Here is a 21277-nt window from a genome sequence, read left to right as displayed (position 1 = left end):
TTCCCCCGGACTCGCGTTCTTTATCTTTTATCTTTTTTTATTTTTTTTCCTTTTTGGTTCCCTTTTCACCTTCCCCGACTTTTTCTTTTCTCTTTCTTCTTCTTGTATCTCTGTTACTCAGTATCTTCATTCTTTTGTATACTCTCGTTTCTCTTCTCATTGCTTATCCTCAAACCTTCCCTCCTCAATTCCATTCTCTCCGCGACTCCACTCGTCCGATAAGCCCTTATCAGAGTTGACTAGACACTTCGAAGGGGATAGGTAGTATACCTAGCGGTGTTATATATATACACTTTGCTGGCTCGTCACCTTCGCTTGAAGGATTGACATTCCTTCAATTGGGATATTATGGATCCCAATTTGCCAGTCCCTGAGACTGGGGTGGAAAATGCCGCGAGAACAGGGCATACTCCAGAGAACGCTGCCGAGACCGCGTCACCAATTCAGTCCTCCGAATCATCACCCCCGACTACTCAGCCCACGCTTCAGTCCCCTGGGGAGATTGATCATGCGTACTGGGCGGAATATGAGGAGGATACGACGACCCCAGATGAGGATGAATTGAAAGAGATCGACGGCGGCGATTCGGACTATAGTGCCTGCGATCGTAAGTCTCACCCATCTGGAAGTTTGGTACATGTCTAACAGCGTGACAGATAAATACTGGGAAAACAACTTCTTCCGGGACTTGGGGGACCCTGAATATGTCCCCACAGAGAAGGCCCGTCTTACATGGACATTCAAGGGTGTCCGGGGCACCCCCGAGAAGCCTAATCGTGCCAAAGTCATGCGCTCCCCGGCAGCATTTGTTGGAGGATATTGGTGGCGAATCAAGTTCTATCCTCGGGGGAACAATGTCAACGCATTGAGCGTCTATCTGGAATGCTCTACCACAATCCCAACTCCCGATGACGATCTTCCCGAGACAGAATTCACTGTCCGCCGCGGTGCTCCCGACGATGTATTAGACGACAGCACTCCAGAAACCGAAATCAAGACCATAGCCACGAACGACACAGCAGCATGGCTTGCTCACTACAGGTCTCAATATCCTGCCGCCGGAGACTTTGCCCAGCCTGACAACGGAACTTCGAGCCCTTGGCGTGTACCTGCGCAGGTTGGTGTTATCGTGTACAATCCCCAAGAGCCACGCACTGGTTGGATGCAGTCATCATGCCATCAGTTCAATCCCCACAACTTGGATTGGGGATGGACGTATTTCCACGGCCCCTGGGATCAAATCCATTCCCGTCGGCGGGGACAACATCGCGCCCTCTTGAATGACGATACACTGTCTTTCGATGCATATATTCGTGTGGTGAATGACCCAACCAAATCCCTTTGGTGGCACCCAAGTGACTCCGAGCCCACTTGGGACAGCATGGCCTTGACCGGTTACCGACCACTAGGTGACTCGATGATCAATCATAGCCCAGAGGTAGCTGGACTTGCCTCGTGGCTGCACATCGCTCCATTCTGCGAGATCATCCAAAGTGTTGATGTGCTTGAACATCTCACCAATTCCGACGCCAGGCCTAAGCCACTATGTGATGCTCTCCAAAAGCTTCTGTGGCAGCTTCGTCGCCAAACCCTCTCACCAAGCTACGTCGATACTGACGCCGTGACTACCACTTTGCGCAATTTGCACGAGTTCTCGAACGACGTATCAGAATTCTGGGAGCGCCTGCGACGTACCCTAGAGCTTGAGCTAAATGGGACAGAGGCCGGAAAGGAGTTCGCCAAACTGTTTGATAGCCCGGCTGTGCATGCTACATCTCCCGAGGGCGAAGTAACCGTGAATATGCTACCCACGGACTTCAACTCGCGTCTTTATATACCAATTGATCAAGCAAAATCCACCTCGGGAGCTGTCGGTGCGTACTTGAGTGCCAAGCCCGGCCGTTGGTCGCTTCCACCGCTTCTTCATGTCGAGTTTGGTCGCCATACTTTGGACAAGGCCAAACGCTGGCAGCTCCGATATGACAAAGTCGAATTGGATGAGGAACTGGACCTGGCTCCTTGGGTTGTTGATGGACAGGGTAGCAAATATGTCCTTTATGGATATATTGTCCATCGTGGTCGTCGCACCTCGGGCAAGTTCTTCAGCATCCTTCGACCAGCAGGGCCCGGCACTACCTGGCTGGCTTTCGATGATGGTAGTGACAACCGTGTGGAGTGCTTAACCCAGAAGACCGCCATGGGCCCTCACCTTGGTCTTGATCCCTCTCAAACTGTCGACCACAAGAAGGGCCATGATGTCCCCGTTGTGGTAATGTATGTCCGGGAAAGTGTCGTGTCGGCCCTGTTGCCTGGTCCTCAGGGGCCTTGGGAAGTTCCTGAGACCTTGAAGCAATACTATGAAACCGGCATATATCCCACTGGTGACAAGCCCACAGATGTTGTCCAGGTGGAGATCTATTCGCTTCCGCAATACGGCCAGCTGACTAGTCTGTTTGACTCTTATGATCTTATGGCACAGGCCAAAGCGGCAAGTTCTGTCATGTACATGTCTTTGCCCCGCTCAACGCGCTTGGCCGAGCTACGCAAAAGGATTGCCACGTGTAAATCCGCAAGCTCTGATCCCATCGCCCCCGAGCGGGTTCGTTTCTGGCAAATTGGGAACTTTGCTGGTTCTGGGTCGTCATTGGCATTCGATCGCACTACGGATCTGAACGTTCCACTGGATCCTTCATTGAAGATTATACGGTTCTGGATGGAGATCATATCGGAGGGTATGTGATTGCATTACTCCTCGTTCTAAGTGTCGCCTAACTAACCTCATAACAGAAGATGCACAGTTGTTCGCCATTCCAGACCCTCCGACCTTCACCACCTCAGAGGATAAGCCAGACACCACAGTCATTCAGGACCAAGTGCTTGGGGCCTCGGAAGACGTGGCAGCCGAGGGGGATGCTGTCGCTAGCTCATCGGGATACACTCCTCATGGGCGTCGGGCTATTACAGACAATGTGCACTCCACGATTGACGATGACTCGTTGCCACCGTCGGCCACATTGTCTCCTGAAAATGATGCCTTTGCGTCTGACAATGCGGAGCAGGCACTGGTGCTAGCTGCTGTCGCTGCTCCCGGTCAACAAGCCACCACTACTGCGTCAGCTCCTCCAACTGAAGGCACAAGCTCCGCTCTTGCACCATCCACTCGAGACCCCCCTACAGCAGATTCCCGGCCTGAAGCACAAGCCGCATCATCGAGGGTCAAGCTGCCTATCGACCACACATATTACTTTATTCAGATGTTTGACGCGGACAACCAAGTGCTCAGGACCGTTGGGTCGTTCTTTTCTAAGCTCGATGCCAACGTCAAAGCGTCCATCCGGCGCCACTTACAGCGGCCTCTTCGCCAGGACTTCCTTATGTGGAAGCGTGTCGACGGTGCTGCTGTTACCACGGTATCGCCAGCCGACAGCTTCGCCGAGGTGGTTGCGCCGCACGGGGTATGCTTCATCGTTGGAGATAAGTTGACGAAGGATAAGTAAGTACACCTTTATACCTGATCTCAAGTATTTCTTTTTCTTCGTCTCTAACATGGATACAGGCGGTCTGAGCTTGCTGCTTTGGGGTTGTTCACAAGCCCCGATCGTTTAGTTCAATACCTGTGGGCCGATTCTCGCGGCCATCCAATCCAAGGTTTCACTGGAGTCAAGACCATTGAAGCCACATTCGCAAACGATTACTACAGTGGTGACTTCCTCAAAGGTCATCGCCACGGAAGAGGCACGCACGTTTCGGGCACAGGCATGGTATACGAAGGTGACTTCGTCTTCGGCCGACGGCATGGCCAGGGCAAATTGGTATACCCCACTGGCGACTCTTACGACGGCGATTGGGTCGAGGATGTATGCCACGGACAGGGTACATATATCGAGAAAACGACTGGCAACAAGTATGTCGGTGGATTTAAGGATGGTAAACGCCATGGCAAGGGCGTCAGCTACTGGGAGGTGGCTGACGCCGAGTTGGATCTCTGTCAAATCTGTTATACGGAGGAGATGGATGCTGTCTTCGCCGAGTGTGGGCACCTATGTTCGTGTGTCACATGTGCCAACCTCGTCAGCCTGTGTCCGATGTGCCGCAAAGAGGTCAAGAAGGTGATCAAAATTTATCGAGCATAGCTGGAGTTATATAGTGGGATCATTTCTGGAGTTAGAACGGCTTGCATTTAGGTTAATGGGACTTTTCCTTAGGTACTAGATTGTTGGGCATTTATAGGTATTCGTCGGTCCTTAGGTAGCGAATGTTCACATTTCGATTATAGAGGTATGCAACCATACGCTTGCAGGTGGTTGATCTACAGGTAGTCAGTACATTCCGTACTAGGTGTCCTACATCAAGAATAGACATTTGAAACACAGTTGATCTTATATTGAACAAAAGGTATATCCGATGCGCCGGGTCCCGGACCTAATACATGATGCTTTTGACTTGCCCGAAGAATTATACACAAAGAGGTGTGATCGATTGATCATTTGCTGGCCTTCTTGGCCTTCTTATCTTTCTTTTCCCCCTTGCCCTTGACAGCAACCTTCTTCTCTTCCTTGTCCTCAGTCACCGGCTTCTTGTCTTCCTTGACTCTGCTGACAAGCTTCTTATCCTCCTTGGGGACTGTCTTCTTCTCCCCCTTGGGCTCATTAGTGGACTTTTTTGAGGCAATGGTCTTGGTCTCTTCTTCCTGGCTGGGTGCCACTGATTCGCTTGTCTTCTCTGACACCTCTGCCTTGCTCTTCTTAGGCTTGTTCAGAACACCCTTGGGGTTGAGACCCTTGCGACGCAGACGATTACGCTCAGCGCGAGCAATGCGCTCGGCGTCCTCAGGATCCTCGAAAGCACTGAAGGCACCACCCTCGAAATCAGCGGCGTGGCCATTCTCATCAACAATAGGAGTGCGATCAATCTCATCATCGTCCGTGGAGGCGGCCGAGGAGATGCTGCGAGCTTTCTTGGGGCCCTTGGCACGGGGTTCGGCATCCCCGGACTTGGCCACAGGGGTCACGGCGGTTTTCTTGAGCTTGCAGACGAAGAAACCGTCGACGTTCTCACGATGAGGGAAGTAACGGCGGGTGAGCGCCATCTTGGCATCGAAAGTCTTACCCATGTAGCTGAGGAATCCAGGGCTGCCAAAGCCACCAAGACCGGTGTCCACAATCTTGACATTGGGGCGCTTGCGAAGCACATACTGAACAACGGCCTCGTTCTCTTCAACCGTCACACTGCAAGTAGAGTAGACAACGTATCCGCCAGTCTTGGAGGCGTGGTCAACGGAGTCAATCGCAGCCAAAAGAAGTTGACGCTGCATGTGAGGAATGGCGAGGAAGTCGCGCTCGTTCTTGGAGGTCTTCACACCGGGATCCTTGGAGATGACACCCGTTCCAGTGCAGGGAGCATCAAGCAGAACACGATCGAAGCCACCCATCGCCTTGGGGAAAGCGGTGCGGGCATCCATGTTAGTGACAATGGTGTTCTTGCAGCCGAGGCGATGGATGTTACCAATCAAACCCTTGGCACGGGGCTTGCTGGCATCGTTTGCAACGACACATCCAGTGTTGCGCATGAGAGCGGACATGTACGTCGTCTTACCACCGGGGGCAGAGGCCATATCGAGGACACGCTCGTTGGGCTGGGGAGCGAGAGCCATAACGGGAAGGAAAGAAGAAGCGGCCTGGAGAATGTAGTGACCGGCAAGATACTCAGGGGTAGCACCGAGGGGGACAGGAGACTCGAAAACCTGCAGGCCAACCTTGGACCATTTGCCAACGGGCTCGAGAACGACACCACGGTTGATGAGAGCCTGAGCAAGGGATCGGCGGTTGGTTCGCAGAGTATTCGTACGGATGACGACAGGGCGAGGAGTCTCGTTAGCTTCGAAGAAGGCAAAGGCCTCCATGGGAGTGAAGAGGTTGAACAGTTTCTCGGCCAGGAATCGAGTGTAACCGTAGTAGGTGCAGATATCGTCAAGCAGGAGGTCGATATAGTCGGTGCGCGACTTTCCAGGCAAACCAAGAGTCTTCAGGTCACCCAGAATTCGAATCGTGTCCGTGATGCGCTGGCGCAGTAACTGCAGATCAGGAGCGAGTCCCTGCTGATTTTGGTCGGCGAACACGTCGGGTGCAGCGATGTTGGTCTGCAAAGCGGCTTCCTGCAATTCCTGCTCGGCGGCTTCCTCCTCCTCCTGTTGCTCAGCATCCAATTTGCGAGACAAGCCCTCGATGTTTGCGGCTGTCAATCTCTCTTCGGCATCGGAATCCTCGTCGTCAGAGAACATGGCGCCGCGAGTTGGGCGGTCTTCGTCGGAGTCGACCACCGAATCATCATCCTCCAGATCAGACAGTCCCTCAATCTGATCGTCACTCCCGATTGAGCCTTCACTGATCCCATCGAGGTCATCAATTTCATCGTCATCCTCCATATCTTCATCATCATCAGACATAGGTACCGGCACAGGCGCCGCCTTCTTCGTGATGGATTGCTGCTTCTTTGGCTCGGACTTATCAGCGGCAACATTGACCTTCTTCTTCTTGGGTGCTTCCTTCTTCGACACAGCCTCGTCGGCGTCAGACCTGCGACGCTTCGATGGTGCAGGCTTCGCAGGAGCCGCAGCTGGCTCGCCAGCCTTGCGTTTCTTGAGCATGGTGACTTTTGACTCGTCGAGTGGGGCCGGGGGCCCCTGCTTCTTCATACGGCGACCGACACCCATTGTGAAAATGTGGTGTTTATGGGAGACGTTTAGTGTGTTTGCTTTCTGAGAAGCTTCGGTTTCTTTCGTTCTTTTTTTTTTTCTTCGGGCGGTGGACGCTAGCAGTACAGAATTAGCGGAAGGCGGTCTAGCCCTTGTCTTGGTACTTCTGATGCCTCATGAATTAGGTGTCGGACTTCCATCAACATCAAGAAACCCCAACCCAACTCATTCATTGCTCCAACGATTATCACCTCGGGGTTGCTTTCTCTTCCGTTCAATTCTCTCGGAGATCTCTGGCATTTGACCTCAATTGCCCGACATGTCAGAGCTGACCTTTACAAAATCATTCCTGTCCACTCTGGACTCACGGTCTGTCAAGCTCCGCGCTGACCATGTCTTTGACTCAGAGCAAGTTGGACTGCGAGTTCCTGTAGGTCCCGATACGGACTTCTTTTCTGCCTCTGAATTACCCATGGATTTTATGCTAACGAGTTCCCTATCCACCACAGTACACTCTCCCCCGCCTTTCAGCCCCGCACCCCCCGATGCCCAAGAAAGTGAGCTCAACACAGATCCCAGGCTCATCCAAATCGATCACTGTCCGTATCAAGTCTGCGCGCAACCCTACCTTGGAGTTCACCATCTCCAATGCCCCTCTCTCGACCATCTCAGTCCAGGACCTTCGGGATGCCGTGCGAGCGCGCGTCACTGATGCGCAGGGAGGCCAAGTTCCTTTGGACAAGATCAAGATACTGTACAAGCGGAAGCCAGTGACTGGGACTGGGAAGACACTGGCCGAGGTACTAGCGGACGAGCCGGCCGCTTTGTCAGGAGGCAAAGAAGTCGAGATCGGAGTGATGATTATCGGTGGCGCTCAAGCACTGGCTCAACCGGAGGTGACGGAAAAGAGGGATGAATCCCCACCGAAGTTCGCTGCAGTAGGGCCAAGTAGTGAGGAGATATTGCATACCGAAGCTTTCTGGAATGACTTGCAGGGCTATCTCCAGCAACGATTGAAGGATGAGGAAGAAGCGAAACGGCTGAGGTCCGTGTTCAAAGAGGCGTGGATTTCCTCCAAATAGGGATCTGGAGCGCAGTGTCTGAAATAATGTCAACATGGAATGATACCTCAATTGGTTCTACTTGAAGAGTCATGTCTGGTTTGCTGTGACGACGTAGGGAAGACTGGCTGGCTTGATTCATGCCATGAAACCAGATAGATGTACAAAACATGGGCCATCAGTGTTTAGGGCACAAGCCACGAAGCAGAGGAAACAGGTATCCACCCCATGCACCTTATACAATATCTGTAGGTAAAGATTATCTACTTGAATTGATGAAGTGCAAACGAGTCAGCCTCCAAAGAGGACCTGTACCAGTTCTCATGGAAAGTCGGGCATATGCCGAAATATTTGAAGGCGACAAAACACTCACGCACGCCAGGGAATCTTTTTCAAAGCATGTTAACAGCAAAGTAAAAAGTACACATGTTGGAAAAGAAAATACAACAAGAAAATCAGACAGGAGAGTATCATATGCCAAACAGCTGGGGAGAACACCCTTGCAAATGCTCGTACGGACTGGTCAGGCGAATCGCTCCAGTTCATGGGATCATACAGAGAAAGACGAGTAGCAAACGCGAAGAGACACACACACAGGTACAACGCAAGAAGAATCATACACAGGTTTTCATTTCGTCGTTTCAATCATCGGGAAAAGACCTTGACCACACCGTCTCCGCCACCACCGACGACCCAGCGGCCATCACGGCTCCATACCACCGCACAGACTCCTTCCCCACGCATCAATCTGTGGCTTGTCAACTCCTGGATACAGCTGCGCTTCTCAAGGTTCCAGAATCGCAGGCTTGCATCGTGTCCGGCCGAAACAAGCTCCCGCCCATCTGGAGACAATGACAGTGAGGCTATCGCAGCCGGGTGAGCAAGCATCGTGTATGTACATTGGCCTGTGTCAAAGGTTAGCGGATTGTGAGGATATCATGGAGCTGCAAGTGCTACATACCACTGTTCGCATCGAAGAAACGGATGTATCGATCCTCGTAACCACTGATGATTACTCCCTCCACGCTACTTGATCCAGTAGCTCCATGGACCACTTCTTCTTCGGCCATTGCGCGGTTGGGATCAAGATTAGCTGTTCCATCGAAGCCGATGGTTGTGGCAACGACAGAGTTCACGCCGGTGGAGGGCGTCCCGTCATATGTCTCGAGACTCGCCATAACAGCAATCTCTTCGCCAGTTCGCGTGTCGTAGACGAGGATAGATGCGTCCGAGTAGGAGACAACGAAGTTAACGCCTGCAAGGGACAACGGGCTGATGCATGTAGGAGAAGGGGAATCGGTGCGACTGATGTGATGAACAAGGCTGTAGTGGAAAGATGTGGTAGTTGCAACACTCGGCTGAGGAGAGGTTGGGAAGTTGGAACCGGAGGATATTGAGTTCGCCCGCCGGCTTCCGCCTTGACGGCGGTTTCCAGCCGGAGGTGAGGCGATTTGAGGAGGGGCGCTGACGGCCCAGATCAAGATGCGCCCATCGGCTGCGCCCGAAGCCAGAAGGATTCGATCGGATCCACCATAATGGCTGCTTGAGTCGCCGAAGACAGAGCCCACAGTGCCAGGAAGGACGCATAGTCCCCAAACTGCATCTGTGTGTCCATCCAAGGTGGCTTTGGGATCGACCCGACCACGTTCCCATACACGTACGCTGGCATCTTGGCCACCTGAAAACACCCAGCCATCGCCCATAACACGGCCGCCATTGGAGATGTTCTGAGACGGTGAGCAGGCCGCCAGGGAGGTCACAGCGCCTTGATGTCCGCGATGAGTGAAATAACTTGTAATGTCCAAATCATTGCTGGAGCCTGGACCGTGAGCTCCGAAACCACCATAAGTAGCCGGAATGATCCATCGCTTGATGGTTCCATCGTCACTGCAGGTGCAGATCTCAGGCTCTGATGGGCTACCGCCACCCGTGAAGATGACGGACCGGATCACGTCCAAGTGGCCGCGCAGCGCAAAGCGGACTTTGAAATTGGAATCTTGCTGTTGTCCAAAAGCTGCGCCGGCTTCTCGGGCATCTATCGCACCATCACTCTTGCGCCTTGACCCTGAGCTCTTCCTTCGGTGAGGAAGCGATCCGCCCTTGGTCTCAGGGGGCACAAAGTTGGCTTTTGGAAAGGCATCAGTATCCGGACGATGAGGCGGGATTTTCTCAGTAGCCACAGGCTCTTGCTCCACCGGTTCATCAAAATTCCAACCATCCACGTCCTCGGTTCTGTCCTCGGTCGACTTTTGCAGATTCATGCCCTCTTTGACGGCCACATGAGGGCCCTGGGCCTCATATGCCTGGTTTGAGCGATCGTTCACGATGCCCTGTTCGTATACCTGGCTTCGGTTTTCAACAGGTGCGGTGGATCCTTGCGTGTCGATTGATCGTCGATCCATAGCATCCCGGGTAAGATACTGGTTCTGAGAGCGAGCCATGGCATTGTCAGAGTAATGATTTGGCACAGGTTGGTTGTTCTGGAGCACCATTTCGCGCGCCATAGCATGGTTTGCCTTTTGGCGCTGTTGCTGAAGGTAAGCCTCCTCGAGGTTCTGCTGCGACAGCTGTGGATTGCCATAAAGCTGGCCTGACATGTCGTTGTCGTTCATATCAGGAGGTGGATGAGAGGTTGGAATAACATGGTAGGCGATTTCTTGGGAAGCCTTCGATAGGTAAACTCGGACTTTGTCTATGTCCTCCTCAACTTGACCCTGACCCTCAAGCTGGTGTTCATTATCGGGTTCCTGGTTGTTCTCGCGGTCCGCGCTGGGCTTTGGGTGTTGCGCTGGTGAAGAACCAATTAGTACTCGCACGCCAGAACTGGGGATGCATTTGAATGACATACCTTTCAGGAAGTTCACAGTATCACGGGCAGTCTCCTTGGGATTCTTGGGATCTTCAACCTTTTCGTTGTTTGACAGTTTCTTGACCTTCTCCCTCTCCCTCTTGAGCGCAGTCTCCATCAGCCGCACGTGTTTCCCGAGGGACTCCTGTAGGCGCTTGCTCGTCCGCAGGTCACCTTCCAGTCGGCCAATGCGAGACTTCATCTCCGCTCGTTCAATCTCCCACGCGTTGCGGTCACGTTCGTGCCTGTGCCATTCTGTCTGAAGGAAGCGCATCACACCTACCAACGGCAATTAGTCAATGGCAAACATGGGAACCATGCACGTGCAAAACTTACCCTGTAATGTGTATTCCGTCCCTTGTGGGCCATTTGAACCATCCATGGCGGGCATTCCTCCGATCCCAGCCATAGCTGATGAAGATTGCCAAGACATGAACACGGGACAGATCGAGGCTCGATGGTTCAGAAGGTACCCGGTGGTACCGGAAGCAAGAGAAGGCCGGGTAATAAGTATGGACGGATAGCAAGGTGCAAGCTTTGGTTCTCCTGACCGCAGTGAATCGTATCCGCGGTAAGCGAATCAAGTCCCCTAGTGGCGACGGCAAGGAACTAGGTCCCACGCCGATTCAGCCGGTGGATGAGGGGGTCCTAAGAAGAAGAATCAAACGAGGAGTCAGATGAGGCAATGATAGGAAAGCTTGAGGATGAATGTGCCTTGACTTGTCTTTTGTTATGGAGAGGACGATTTGGCCTCGGGGGGTGCCGACCGCCTTCCACTTACAGACGATCGATCTGCACGGACTTCCAGCGAGGTGAGAGCGAGTGGAGCGAATAGGAGGACATCTACGGAGTAAACAGTCCACAACAATGAATGTTTTGGACAAGATTGGCAACATCAAGTTAATTTGTTATCTGGCTATTTGCAGCTATCGATGGGTAAGGCTGGAGGACATCCTATGATCTCTGTGTCTTGATGCCACGGTTATCAGGCATTTACACCTGCACCGCAGCACCTGCAGGCTGCACGCAACATTCCAAGTAGTTTCGCATATGATACCCACAGCGCAAATTGAGGGTTATGAAATTGGACAATGGATGTAGCCTGGATATTCTATCTGAGTGCTCTCATGCTCTGGCTGCCTGGCAATGAAAGCTGGCTGATATCAACCTAAGTCAATCCCAAGGCCTACAGGTTCCAAGGTCAGTGCTTCAACTAGACCCGTCCACCTGACGAGTGAGGGTTGTTCCGCATATATAGGTTTTAAGTACCTGATGTATGCCCGTTGATCTGCAACCTTACCTACCTAATTGCATACCTACACCCGTGCACAGAGAGAGCGGCGTTCATCTCAGCTTCCATCCATTGCACAGATACTACCATCCTGTTCTGCGGGCATACTAGGTGAGAATATAGCGTGACAGCGCCATCTCCTTTCCGACCATGCGCGATGAGAACGATTATAAAATTCACCAACTATCCACATCAGAGGGGAGACGAATTTACTTACTCCACAATACATATCGACTTCAATGTCTCCTACTAGAAGCTGTTTTCGATCTCATGGATTTCCATTCATCTCGCCAGCTACCGAGATGGTTGTCAGATAACCCCCGTTGCAAAGAATTTGAAAGAAATTGCCCTGCCTGAGTTGATACACCAGACGGGACTATTAGAGCTTCCATATTGAAAGATTCCCTTCATGCTTGGAGTTACCAGGGCAAATTGCAAGACCGAAGAGTTCCCAGTTATACTGCTTAAGTGTTACATCTGTTGCTAAAGCCACATTGCCTCCCAGGACAACGGATTGCGGACGGCGTAGCCAGCACGCAGAATGTGCCATTCTGAAATTAATAAAGTATCTATCCCAAGTGTTGGCAAGAACGCTGGTGTCAGCAAAAAAAAGGGACTCACAATTTCGAAGTGTTGGAATCCCAAACAAGGTGATCGGCCCAAGGCTCATCAAGCAGCCAGTCGATTTTAGCCAACTCCCGGTCCGCCTTGTCGAATTGTTCGCGAATTACATCTCGCTGTTTGCGTTCGAATCTCCGGAAGAATGTATGCAGCGGAAATCCAGGATAAGGTGCTGATTGATCATCCGCAAGCCGGATCCCAGGTACTTCCTCAAACACAATGAAGACGATGTAACCCCCTGGTACACAACCGTCCGAGCCCTGAATATCCACCTTTATTCCGAGGAGGGCCGGTGTCATGGTTGCATTTGCATTGTGAAAGTCCATCAAAGCCTGCACCTCGGTGTGCCGACACAGGTTAGCTTGGAGGCGTAGATCCTCAATATCCCCGTACTCTGTACCGGGATGAGGGACTTGCATATGCACCCGCATGAATGCAATTTGGCCATTTGAGTCTCGCCGAACATGGAATGTTGCTTCCGCAGATGATGGTTTGAATCCTCGCTATCCAGGCTGAGGGGCTTCCCGCTGCCGAGTGTGTTGCGAGACTTTATCTTCGATCGTCCAGGTGATGGACTGTGGATGTTGGAACCTGAACTGCGAGCCAGGGGCAAAAGTCTTCCGAGGAAACCAACCGAACTCAGACATTGTGAAAGGCTTGGAAGAGTAAGGAAGAAGCAGAAAGGTGAAGAGGATGGGAAGGATTTCAAGCGGAAGGACTCGAGGTAGGACTTGAGGGGGAAGTGAAAGTCTTCAAGAGGAGACGAAGAACTTGAAGGGAAATAAAAGTTTGAAGACAATGTGGAAGCCTAGGAAGGGGAGAAGAAGTAGAAAAGAGAGGGAAAGAGGAGTGGGAGAGCCTTCATAGCTGAACCACGGAATTAATTCTGTGGTCTGATTGGTTGAGAGCTTCCATTGATTTGCGCATCAATAGGCTTGATCAGGTCGCTTGATTGGCTGGGAGTTGTCTCTGTTTTGCCCAATCAGGCATAGCTGATCAACTGGGCTGGATCCTGGTATTTGATTGGCCAAAGCTTTTCAATTGTTCCCGCTCAATCGGGCTTAGTTGCGGGAGATGCGCATGCGGCTATGGCCCAGCTGAGGGCCGAGGTGCCTGCGCAGGCGTGATCTCTAAAACCCCAGTTCCTCCACCTCCATTCCGCAGTCTACACATGTCTTGACTCCAACCCCGGTCTCTGGATTCTCCACAGATCGGCCCCATTGATGAACATGTTTTCGTCCAGAAGCTAGATCGTCACCAAACTCTCCCCCCGAGTTTCCCTGTCGATTTCGGCGGTAGGCTTCCACACGCGTGCGCTTCTTCAAGTCCTGAAGCTTTGTTTTGAATTTAGCTTCTCGTTGCCGTTTCTTGTCACTTTCTCGCCGCTCAAACTCGGCGTCCAGGGCCTCTGTCGATCCCCATTTCTTGTCAGAAAAGGCATACTCCTCGATCTGATACCGTAAATATAACATCACGCTGTTCCATGTCGACTTGTGTGGATTGGGACGCTCGAGACGTGGCAGGAGTTCTTCGTCTCGTAGCTCGGCTGTGCGCAGGCTGATTAGCAAAAGTGCGCCTTCCCATACGTTGTCAATCGAACACTCACGGTCGGTCAGAAGATAGTCTTCCTTGGCTTCAGTCTTGGTTAATAAGCTGTATTTCTCCGGGATCTTCTCCTTGCAGCCATGGCAAATGCAACACTTCAGCTCTTCCTCCCATTTCCAGTCAATTTCAAGACTACTACACTCGCGACATGTCTTCTGCTTGCTTTTGTCACCGAGAACACTCAAGCCTGGCTCGAATGGTCCCTCTCGATTCCGCCTTAGTGATTGAAGCATTTGATGGCGTTCCCACTCCCTCTGGGTCATATGTGCTGGTTTCTGCGCCTCTTTCTTATTTACCACGTGGAGCTGCTTATTGAACGGATCATCCTCCTGTGTCAAGAAGCCACCCTTCGTGTCGGTCATCTTGCTAAAATCATAATCGACATAGCGTGTGAAGTTGCGGGCCGGCTCGATCGAGTCCAATGGGCGATCTGAAGAGAACGCGTCGAGCATATTGGCAGGTTGATTGGACGCTGCCATCGAGGTGAACGAGCGCTTGGTGCCTGTTACGGGCTGGGAGGTGCCAAGAACAGGTTGGGATAGTTCAGCTTCGCGCTGCATCCCGAAGAGCTTTGGCTTTCATGCGATTGAGTTCCTAGCGACGATTTTGTCAGCCTGCGTTGACTGGGTTACAATGACAACGCCTGTTGCGACAAACATACCATTCTGCGCTGCTGCTCCGGAGTTATCGGACCGCGAGGAAGCTATCCTGTTCCGGAGCCCTTGGGCTGTGGAGGCGGTGTAGAGGGTCGTTCTCCTGACATTATGAGAATATAAGGTGAAATAATTCCGTATCTCCCTCCATGCTTCCTAGTAGTAACCAGATTTGGTGACCAAGGCGGAGAGCCGCCACCGGCCAGACACCGATCAACAGCCGCACGTGATGCCCATGCGTTGCGACGTCATTGGCTGCTTCCACCAGTAAACAAGAAACACCGAGAATTGATGACAGCAATCAATTGATCTGGCAAATGGACTCAAGGGAGAAGCTATGAGTCTGCATGATAATCAAAGACTTCATCTCGATCTTGGCCATACAAAACTTCACACACACCTCCGACCGGCACATCCATGACCGCATCGGTTCCCTCACTCCAGATTTCTCGCCAGTTGACTTTGCGGTTCTGGGGGCCCATGATCTGGTAGGATGTCGCACCTGGCTTCATCTTGGTAGCGCCACCGGGACGTCTCCGTGCCTTGCCATCAATCACCGACACGTTCGCGACCTCGTCAACAATGTTCTCGATACTGTGCATGGGCAAAGTAAGATACCCCGTATTATATGCGGCAAGCGCAACATAAATGTAGATAAGTAACATCACCAACCACGCAGGGATCGCCAGCGACCACCAACGGTTGGGGTAATAGTAGATGCCGAGTTGATGAAGGAATGGCGAGGGGAGATAGGACCATAGGAGATAAAATACTGAAGATGGTAGGGTCAGCAGAAAGCGGGCTGATCGGGGATGTATTCTGATACTTACAAAATGCCAATGAAGAAGCCAGGTATAACACAAAGCCGTAGTATTCATAGGTAGGAACCTTTGGACTGGCGCGCGGGACAGTGGTAGCACGACGGGCTGACTTGGCGACTGCTGCCTCGGTATCATTGGGGGTCTCTACATCGGAGCTATCGGGAGTGGTCGGACGCGATGTGGTGGTCGAAAAAGGCGGCCGTAAAAGCGAAGTCAGTGAGGGCGAAGGCGGTAGAGGCGTGGGTGGACGATTGTAGAATGGAGGCGCAAATGCATTCGGGCCGTGGAGGGAGCTGGAGGACTGGCGAAATGGGTGATGCCGGTCGAGTTCGTCAGGAGAGTCCTCGGAGTCCGTATCGGAGAACGCTTGATGTTCCAGCGAGTAGTGCGACTGGAAATCCGCATCATCCTCCACCTCAATACCCTCATAGCCGGGAGAGGTAACGCTTTCGTCTTCATAGCTCGATTGGGGTTCGTCCGGAGAGATCAAGTCCTCGGTCAGTGGTGGGAAGGGCTGATTGGCCTCAAAGGACGAACTGAACGTGCCTTGATTTGAGTTCCCCATCTTGCAACCGATGGGGAGGTTAGCTTCAGGTAGCTTTGTTGATTTCCGCTCTCTCCTTTTCTGCAATCACCTTCACCGCCCAGCTCCACGTTCTCCATCTGAGACATTGAGGTTTACTACTCCGTACACAGTAGTACGGAGTGCTTACTACACAGTAGGACTCGATAGCACTCGTTGTTCCTTGGACCTTGATCATGAATCATGATCTATCCATTTACTCAACATATCGACGATCGTGTGTAAACCTGCCTGTCATTAATCAAATGAATACGAACTCATTGACCGGAGTCTAACTCGTGCGTTCATGTTTTACTGCAACCATGTTATACTCCATAGGTACTCTCAGTGCCTCGTGTAATTTGAGCCGGATGCGTGTGAGCGCTACTACTTCCATACATATATTCCCCAGTTGACGGCGACGCAGACTACATCGCCTTTCTGCGGCGGGAGGATATTACAAGAATTGCCCAAATAGCCATTGAAACTACGGAGTACCTATAAACTATATTTCTCCGTGATATAATCAAAACCAACCTAGTCATTCGGACAATGCCGATCGACGCCCATCGTCGCCCATGGACCATGGTTGCCTTCCATCGGCTTCTTTCCGTCAAGGCGGCTCATTCCCGAGATCGGCGCGGTGTTTTAGCGACAGATATTTCCTCGTTCTGCACATTCAGACTCTTTGGACAACTTTGCCATCTCATTCATACACTACCCCGGTTCGACATCCAATTGACCCTCTCACTACAACCATGAACAGCGCCTCCGAATTGGAGCATGTCCGCGGGGTTTGGGAACGAACCAAGAATGACAGTCCCATCTATCGCTTTCTTCTATCCGATGTTGATATCATCAATGCAACTCGGGGTCAGATGCAAGCCCGACTCAAACTCACTGCGGAACACGTCAATTCCCGTGGCACTATCCACGGCGCTGTGTCAGCCGCCATCGTCGATTGGGCTGGCGGTATGTCGATAGCCACTCATGGATATGAGAAAACAGGCGCCAGCGTTGATATTCACATTTCATACCTGTCAACTGCAACCGTTGGAGACACCCTGGACATCTTAGCTGTTGCGGACCGGGTGGGAAAGTCAATGGCTTTCACGACGGTCAAAATCTCCCGAGTCGTCGATGGTGAAGTGGGCCCGTTGGTCTCGAGGGGTTCGCACACGAAATTCCTGCCTGTATCTAAAGAGAATCGCGTTAAGAGTTGAGTCAAGCATTATTGCAGGTCTTGTATTATACTGTGCACAGAGTATATATCTCAAAGTTCCTTCCTTGATCACGTCCCTGTCGAACAGGTAATACCGCCATCCACGAGCTGCTGGCCAGTAATGTAGAAGCTTCCGTCTCCATAAACACAAAGTACCCGCGATCTGCCCGAATTGAGTCTATTTTCATCGATGTGCAGAAGGATTTGAGGAAGGTTTGCGTCACCTGCCATGTACTTGGAAATCTGTCGATCCTACACGAGGCAAACCAATGCAGTCACCGGACTCCTCGATTCTGAGCACGTTCTAGAGCTTTGCTGCTACATGAAGGTCAACGCCAGTCAACATACTCATGTGGTGCCAAGTTGCCTACCGCCAGAAGATGGCTGCCCCCTTACGTCCGAAGAACGAGAGAGGAAAGAACCGTGTGACAGACGACAGTTAGTGAAAGCTTGGAAGATTCGAGTCCTTCCTTTCAGGGAAGACAGCATCCATGGATACATCAGCATATGCTTTTGTGCAACATGATCCACCAGTCGTGACCCAAATACTCATCGTACTCCGCAAATCACACCTTAGTTAGTTACACAGCAGGGATTGGGTGATGAACGCCAGCCAATCTCATCACATTCGCATCTAACTTGCATGAACTCCTCGACTCCCTTTCGTTCAGGGGTCTCGTTTACCCGGGATCGGCAAAACCTTGAGAGTCGAGACCCACAGGTTGCCCGTGTAGGTTCTTTTCCTAAATTCCTTCGCTTGCAAAGCAATGTCTTGACAGGTTCCACTCTGTGAAATTAAAAGACCCACACACTATCGGATCGACATCGGAACTAGTATCGGAGTTTCAGGGATTTTAACGAGATTGGAGAATAAATTCAATTCTGCTCATTTTGACAGGTCAAATTCACGGACCATGTGAGGGGCCCGGCGTCTTGTCATTCCTTCTTGCCTTTACTCCGTAGTCCGTACTCTGTACAAACTGGAGACTTGAGTCTGGTCTTGTCTTTGTTTCTGTCGTTAGGATAGTTGCAAGTCTTGACCATGAATAAGATAACGGTACCTTAATCTTACTCCAGCTCCCCTATATCCTTGCTCATACAACAAACAGGAAAACGACTCAAATATCGGCTCAGCACGGGGCAATGCGTCAACGACCTCTGGTGATATCGCCAGTGGTCTCACTGGCGGAGGGGGCTCGTCAGGCTCGGCGCTGATGATGACTCTATTGCCTGCGCTTGTATACGCGATCTTTTGGGTCAGCTTGTTTCTGATCTTCCGCCGAACTCAGCGCCGATGGTATGCGCCGAGATCACATCTGCCCCATTTACATGAACATGAACGGAGTCCCGAGTTGCCTTCCGGCTGGGTGAACTGGCTCGGGACATTCTTGAAGATTGAAGACAACCATGTGCTGCATCACTCCTCACTGGACGGCTACCTTTTCCTACGGTTCCTGCGCGTCCTGGCCGCCACATGCCTCACGGGCTGTGTGATTACATGGCCGATCTTGTTGCCTCTGCATGCCACTGGGGGTAATGGCAACAGTCAACTCGATAAGCTGAGTTTCAGTAATATCAAGGACCCCAATAGATACTATGCCAATGTCATAGTGGCATGTATTTACTTCAGTGGGTTCCCTATACCTTCTTACACAGCAACTTACTGACGGGTGTAGCGTTCGTGTTCTATGTCGTGGTCAGAGAAAGCCTGTACTATGCCAATCTGCGCCAGGCTTATCTCAATTCCCCGGCCTACGCATCTAGGATATCCTCCCGTACAGTCCTCTTCATGTCGGTACCAGATGCATACAAGAACGAAAAGAAACTGCGACAAGTATTTGGAGATTCGATTCGGCGGATATGGATCACTTCCGACTGCTCAAAGTTGGAAAAGATGGTGGATGAGCGAGACAGACTAGCTGAGAAGTTAGAGACCGCAGAGACCAAACTCATCCGGAGTGCGAATAAGGTCCGCACTCAAGCAGTCAAAAAGGGAGAATGGAACGTCGACACATGTTTGGACTGCGAGTCGAGCAATCCAGCATGGTCCCACAAGGTCGAACGTCCGATGCATCGACTCAAGCTGTTTGGCGAGAAGGTCGACTCGATTCACTGGTATCGTGCGGAGCTGGCAAAGAAGACCGAGGAGGTATCGAGACTGCAAGCAAAACACCAAAACAATGAAGCAAAACAGCTCAGTGCAATCTTTGTCGAGTTCAACAGCCAGGCCGATGCGCAAATTGCTCTACAAACCCTGTCTCATCACCAACCCTTCCACATGACGCCTCGCTTTATTGGAGTTTCACCTCGCGATGTTGTTTGGTCGGCGCTGAACCTCAGCTGGTGGCAGCGAATTGTCAGAAGATTCGCAGTCCAAGGGTTTCTGGCGACATTGGTTATCTTCTGGTCATTTCCTGCCGCGATCGTCGGTGCAATCTCGAACATCACCTACATCTGCGAGCTGATTCCGTTTCTCAAATTCATCCTTAAGCTGCCCGATGTCATCAAAGGTGCCATCGAGGGTCTTCTACCTGCCGCCGCACTGGCGGCCTTGATGTCCCTCGTGCCGATCATCTGTCGTGGTATGCCTCTATCACCTCGTTGAGTCATTGCTTCTTGGATCCCGCTAACTTGGATCTAGTATGCGCTAGACGAGCCGGAGTCCCATCCAAAGCAAGGGTTGAACTGTTCACGCAAAGTGCTCACTTTGTCTTCCAAGTGGTGCAGGTGTTCTTGGTCACCACCTTGACCTCGGCCGCATCGGCAGCTACTGCACAGATTGTCAAGGACCCTCTGTCGGTCAAAGATCTACTGGCACAGAACCTTCCAAAGGCAACTAATTTCTACATCGCTTACTTCATGTTGCAAGGATTGAGTATGAGCTCCATGGCTCTTGTTCAAATTGCCAGTGCCCTGATCTTCAAATTCATCACTACATTCTTTGCCTATTCGCCTCGCCGTCTGTTCCAAGGATGGGCTGAGCTTGCCACCCTTAGCTGGGGCAATGTCTTTCCGGTTTTCACCAACATGGCTGTGATCGGTAAGTGATGTGACCATCGCAGCAGCAGCAAGACTTGCTGACCTGATTTCTCCAGCATTGACGTACTCATGCATCGCACCGCTGATTCTGGGATTTGCTTTCCTCGGGCTGTACCTTGTATACCAAGCCTACCGATACAACTTCCTCTTCGTATATGACATTGAAATAGACACGAAAGGCCTAGTCTACCCACGAGCCCTACAGCATCTCTTGACGGGTCTCTATCTGGCTGAAATCTGCCTCATAGGCCTTTGCGCCATCAGGAGCGCCGTTGGCCCGGTGATCATTATGGCCCTCTTCTTGGTCGGTAACATTCTGGCACACATGTCGCTCAACGACGCCCTCGCGCCACTCAATACATTTCTTCCACGATCTCTTGATGCCGAAGAGGAGATGCTCCAAGAAGAGCAGGACGCAGTGGCCGAAATTAACGAACAGCGCCGCCCACGTGCAATGGCGTTCTGGAGATGGTTCCACCCAAACGTCTACAGGGACTATGCGGCATTGCGTCGAAAGGTCCGCCGGAACGTTGAAGGGGTCTCCTATACACCAGAACAGATGGCCACAGCATATTTCGAGCCCTGCGTGGCATCGCCGCCACCGACTCTATGGATCCCGCGCGACAAGTGGGGGTTCAGCAACCATGAGGTTATGGAAACCGATTCAATTATACGTATCACGGACGAGGGCGCGCATTTGAATGAGAAGAACAAGATTGTGTGGGATAAATACGACCCCCATCTTCCTTTGCGGGAACGGAAGACTCTATATTGATCCTCGCTTATCGCCTGGCCTGGCTTCTCTGATGATTTATGACAGCGCTGATTTGGTTTTTGTACATTAATGACACTTGGATGCG

General features: G+C 51.7%; 9 protein-coding genes across 9 annotated transcripts; 4 read left to right on the top strand and 5 right to left on the bottom strand.

Annotated features, from left to right (window-relative positions):
* Positions 1 to 348: 348 nt before the first annotated feature.
* Positions 349 to 4133, top strand: N7515_001135 (putative MATH and UCH domain protein; the record flags this gene model as incomplete). The annotated part of the gene is made up of 4 exons (XM_056661879.1): positions 349 to 607; positions 657 to 2732; positions 2788 to 3493; positions 3557 to 4133. The coding sequence occupies 4 exons, from the start codon at positions 349 to 351 to the stop codon at positions 4131 to 4133; spliced, it is 3618 nt and encodes a 1205-aa protein (XP_056527045.1).
* Positions 4134 to 4483: 350 nt separating this feature from the next.
* On the bottom strand, positions 4484 to 6712 carry N7515_001134 (rRNA (cytosine-C5-)-methyltransferase NOP2; the record flags this gene model as incomplete). The annotated part of the gene is made up of 1 exon (XM_056661878.1): positions 4484 to 6712. One exon carries the CDS (start codon positions 6710 to 6712, stop codon positions 4484 to 4486), a length of 2229 nt encoding a protein of 742 aa, XP_056527044.1.
* A 301-nt stretch (positions 6713 to 7013) lies between these two features.
* N7515_001133 (uncharacterized protein) lies at positions 7014 to 7776 on the top strand (the record flags this gene model as incomplete). Its single annotated transcript, XM_056661877.1, has 2 exons — positions 7014 to 7124; positions 7204 to 7776. The coding sequence occupies 2 exons, from the start codon at positions 7014 to 7016 to the stop codon at positions 7774 to 7776; spliced, it is 684 nt and encodes a 227-aa protein (XP_056527043.1).
* Positions 7777 to 8400: 624 nt separating this feature from the next.
* N7515_001132 (cell differentiation and development protein Fsr1) lies at positions 8401 to 11036 on the bottom strand (the record flags this gene model as incomplete). Its single annotated transcript, XM_056661876.1, has 4 exons — positions 8401 to 8660; positions 8717 to 10543; positions 10604 to 10882; positions 10940 to 11036. The coding sequence occupies 4 exons, from the start codon at positions 11034 to 11036 to the stop codon at positions 8401 to 8403; spliced, it is 2463 nt and encodes an 820-aa protein (XP_056527042.1).
* A 1237-nt stretch (positions 11037 to 12273) lies between these two features.
* Positions 12274 to 12946, bottom strand: N7515_001131 (uncharacterized protein; the record flags this gene model as incomplete). The annotated part of the gene is made up of 2 exons (XM_056661875.1): positions 12274 to 12463; positions 12516 to 12946. The coding sequence occupies 2 exons, from the start codon at positions 12944 to 12946 to the stop codon at positions 12274 to 12276; spliced, it is 621 nt and encodes a 206-aa protein (XP_056527041.1).
* A 699-nt stretch (positions 12947 to 13645) lies between these two features.
* Positions 13646 to 14784, bottom strand: rad14 (DNA repair protein RAD14; the record flags this gene model as incomplete). Its single annotated transcript, XM_056661874.1, has 2 exons — positions 13646 to 14695; positions 14782 to 14784. The coding sequence occupies 2 exons, from the start codon at positions 14782 to 14784 to the stop codon at positions 13646 to 13648; spliced, it is 1053 nt and encodes a 350-aa protein (XP_056527040.1).
* A 324-nt stretch (positions 14785 to 15108) lies between these two features.
* Positions 15109 to 16159, bottom strand: N7515_001129 (uncharacterized protein; the record flags this gene model as incomplete). Its single annotated transcript, XM_056661873.1, has 2 exons — positions 15109 to 15545; positions 15604 to 16159. The coding sequence occupies 2 exons, from the start codon at positions 16157 to 16159 to the stop codon at positions 15109 to 15111; spliced, it is 993 nt and encodes a 330-aa protein (XP_056527039.1).
* Positions 16160 to 16914: 755 nt separating this feature from the next.
* N7515_001128 (PaaI family thioesterase) lies at positions 16915 to 17379 on the top strand (the record flags this gene model as incomplete). The annotated part of the gene is made up of 1 exon (XM_056661872.1): positions 16915 to 17379. The coding sequence occupies one exon, from the start codon at positions 16915 to 16917 to the stop codon at positions 17377 to 17379; it is 465 nt and encodes a 154-aa protein (XP_056527038.1).
* Positions 17380 to 18420: 1041 nt separating this feature from the next.
* N7515_001127 (uncharacterized protein) lies at positions 18421 to 21192 on the top strand (the record flags this gene model as incomplete). The annotated part of the gene is made up of 5 exons (XM_056661871.1): positions 18421 to 18435; positions 18488 to 19007; positions 19055 to 19960; positions 20020 to 20418; positions 20474 to 21192. 5 exons carry the CDS (start codon positions 18421 to 18423, stop codon positions 21190 to 21192), a joined length of 2559 nt encoding a protein of 852 aa, XP_056527037.1.
* Positions 21193 to 21277: the final 85 nt, after the last annotated feature.

Source organism: Penicillium bovifimosum (assembly GCF_028826915.1).
Source record: "Penicillium bovifimosum strain IBT 22155 chromosome Unknown utg000001l_segment0_segment0, whole genome shotgun sequence".
Classification (NCBI taxonomy): domain Eukaryota; kingdom Fungi; phylum Ascomycota; class Eurotiomycetes; order Eurotiales; family Aspergillaceae; genus Penicillium; species Penicillium bovifimosum.
This window is presented reverse-complemented; position numbering and strand designations above follow the sequence as displayed.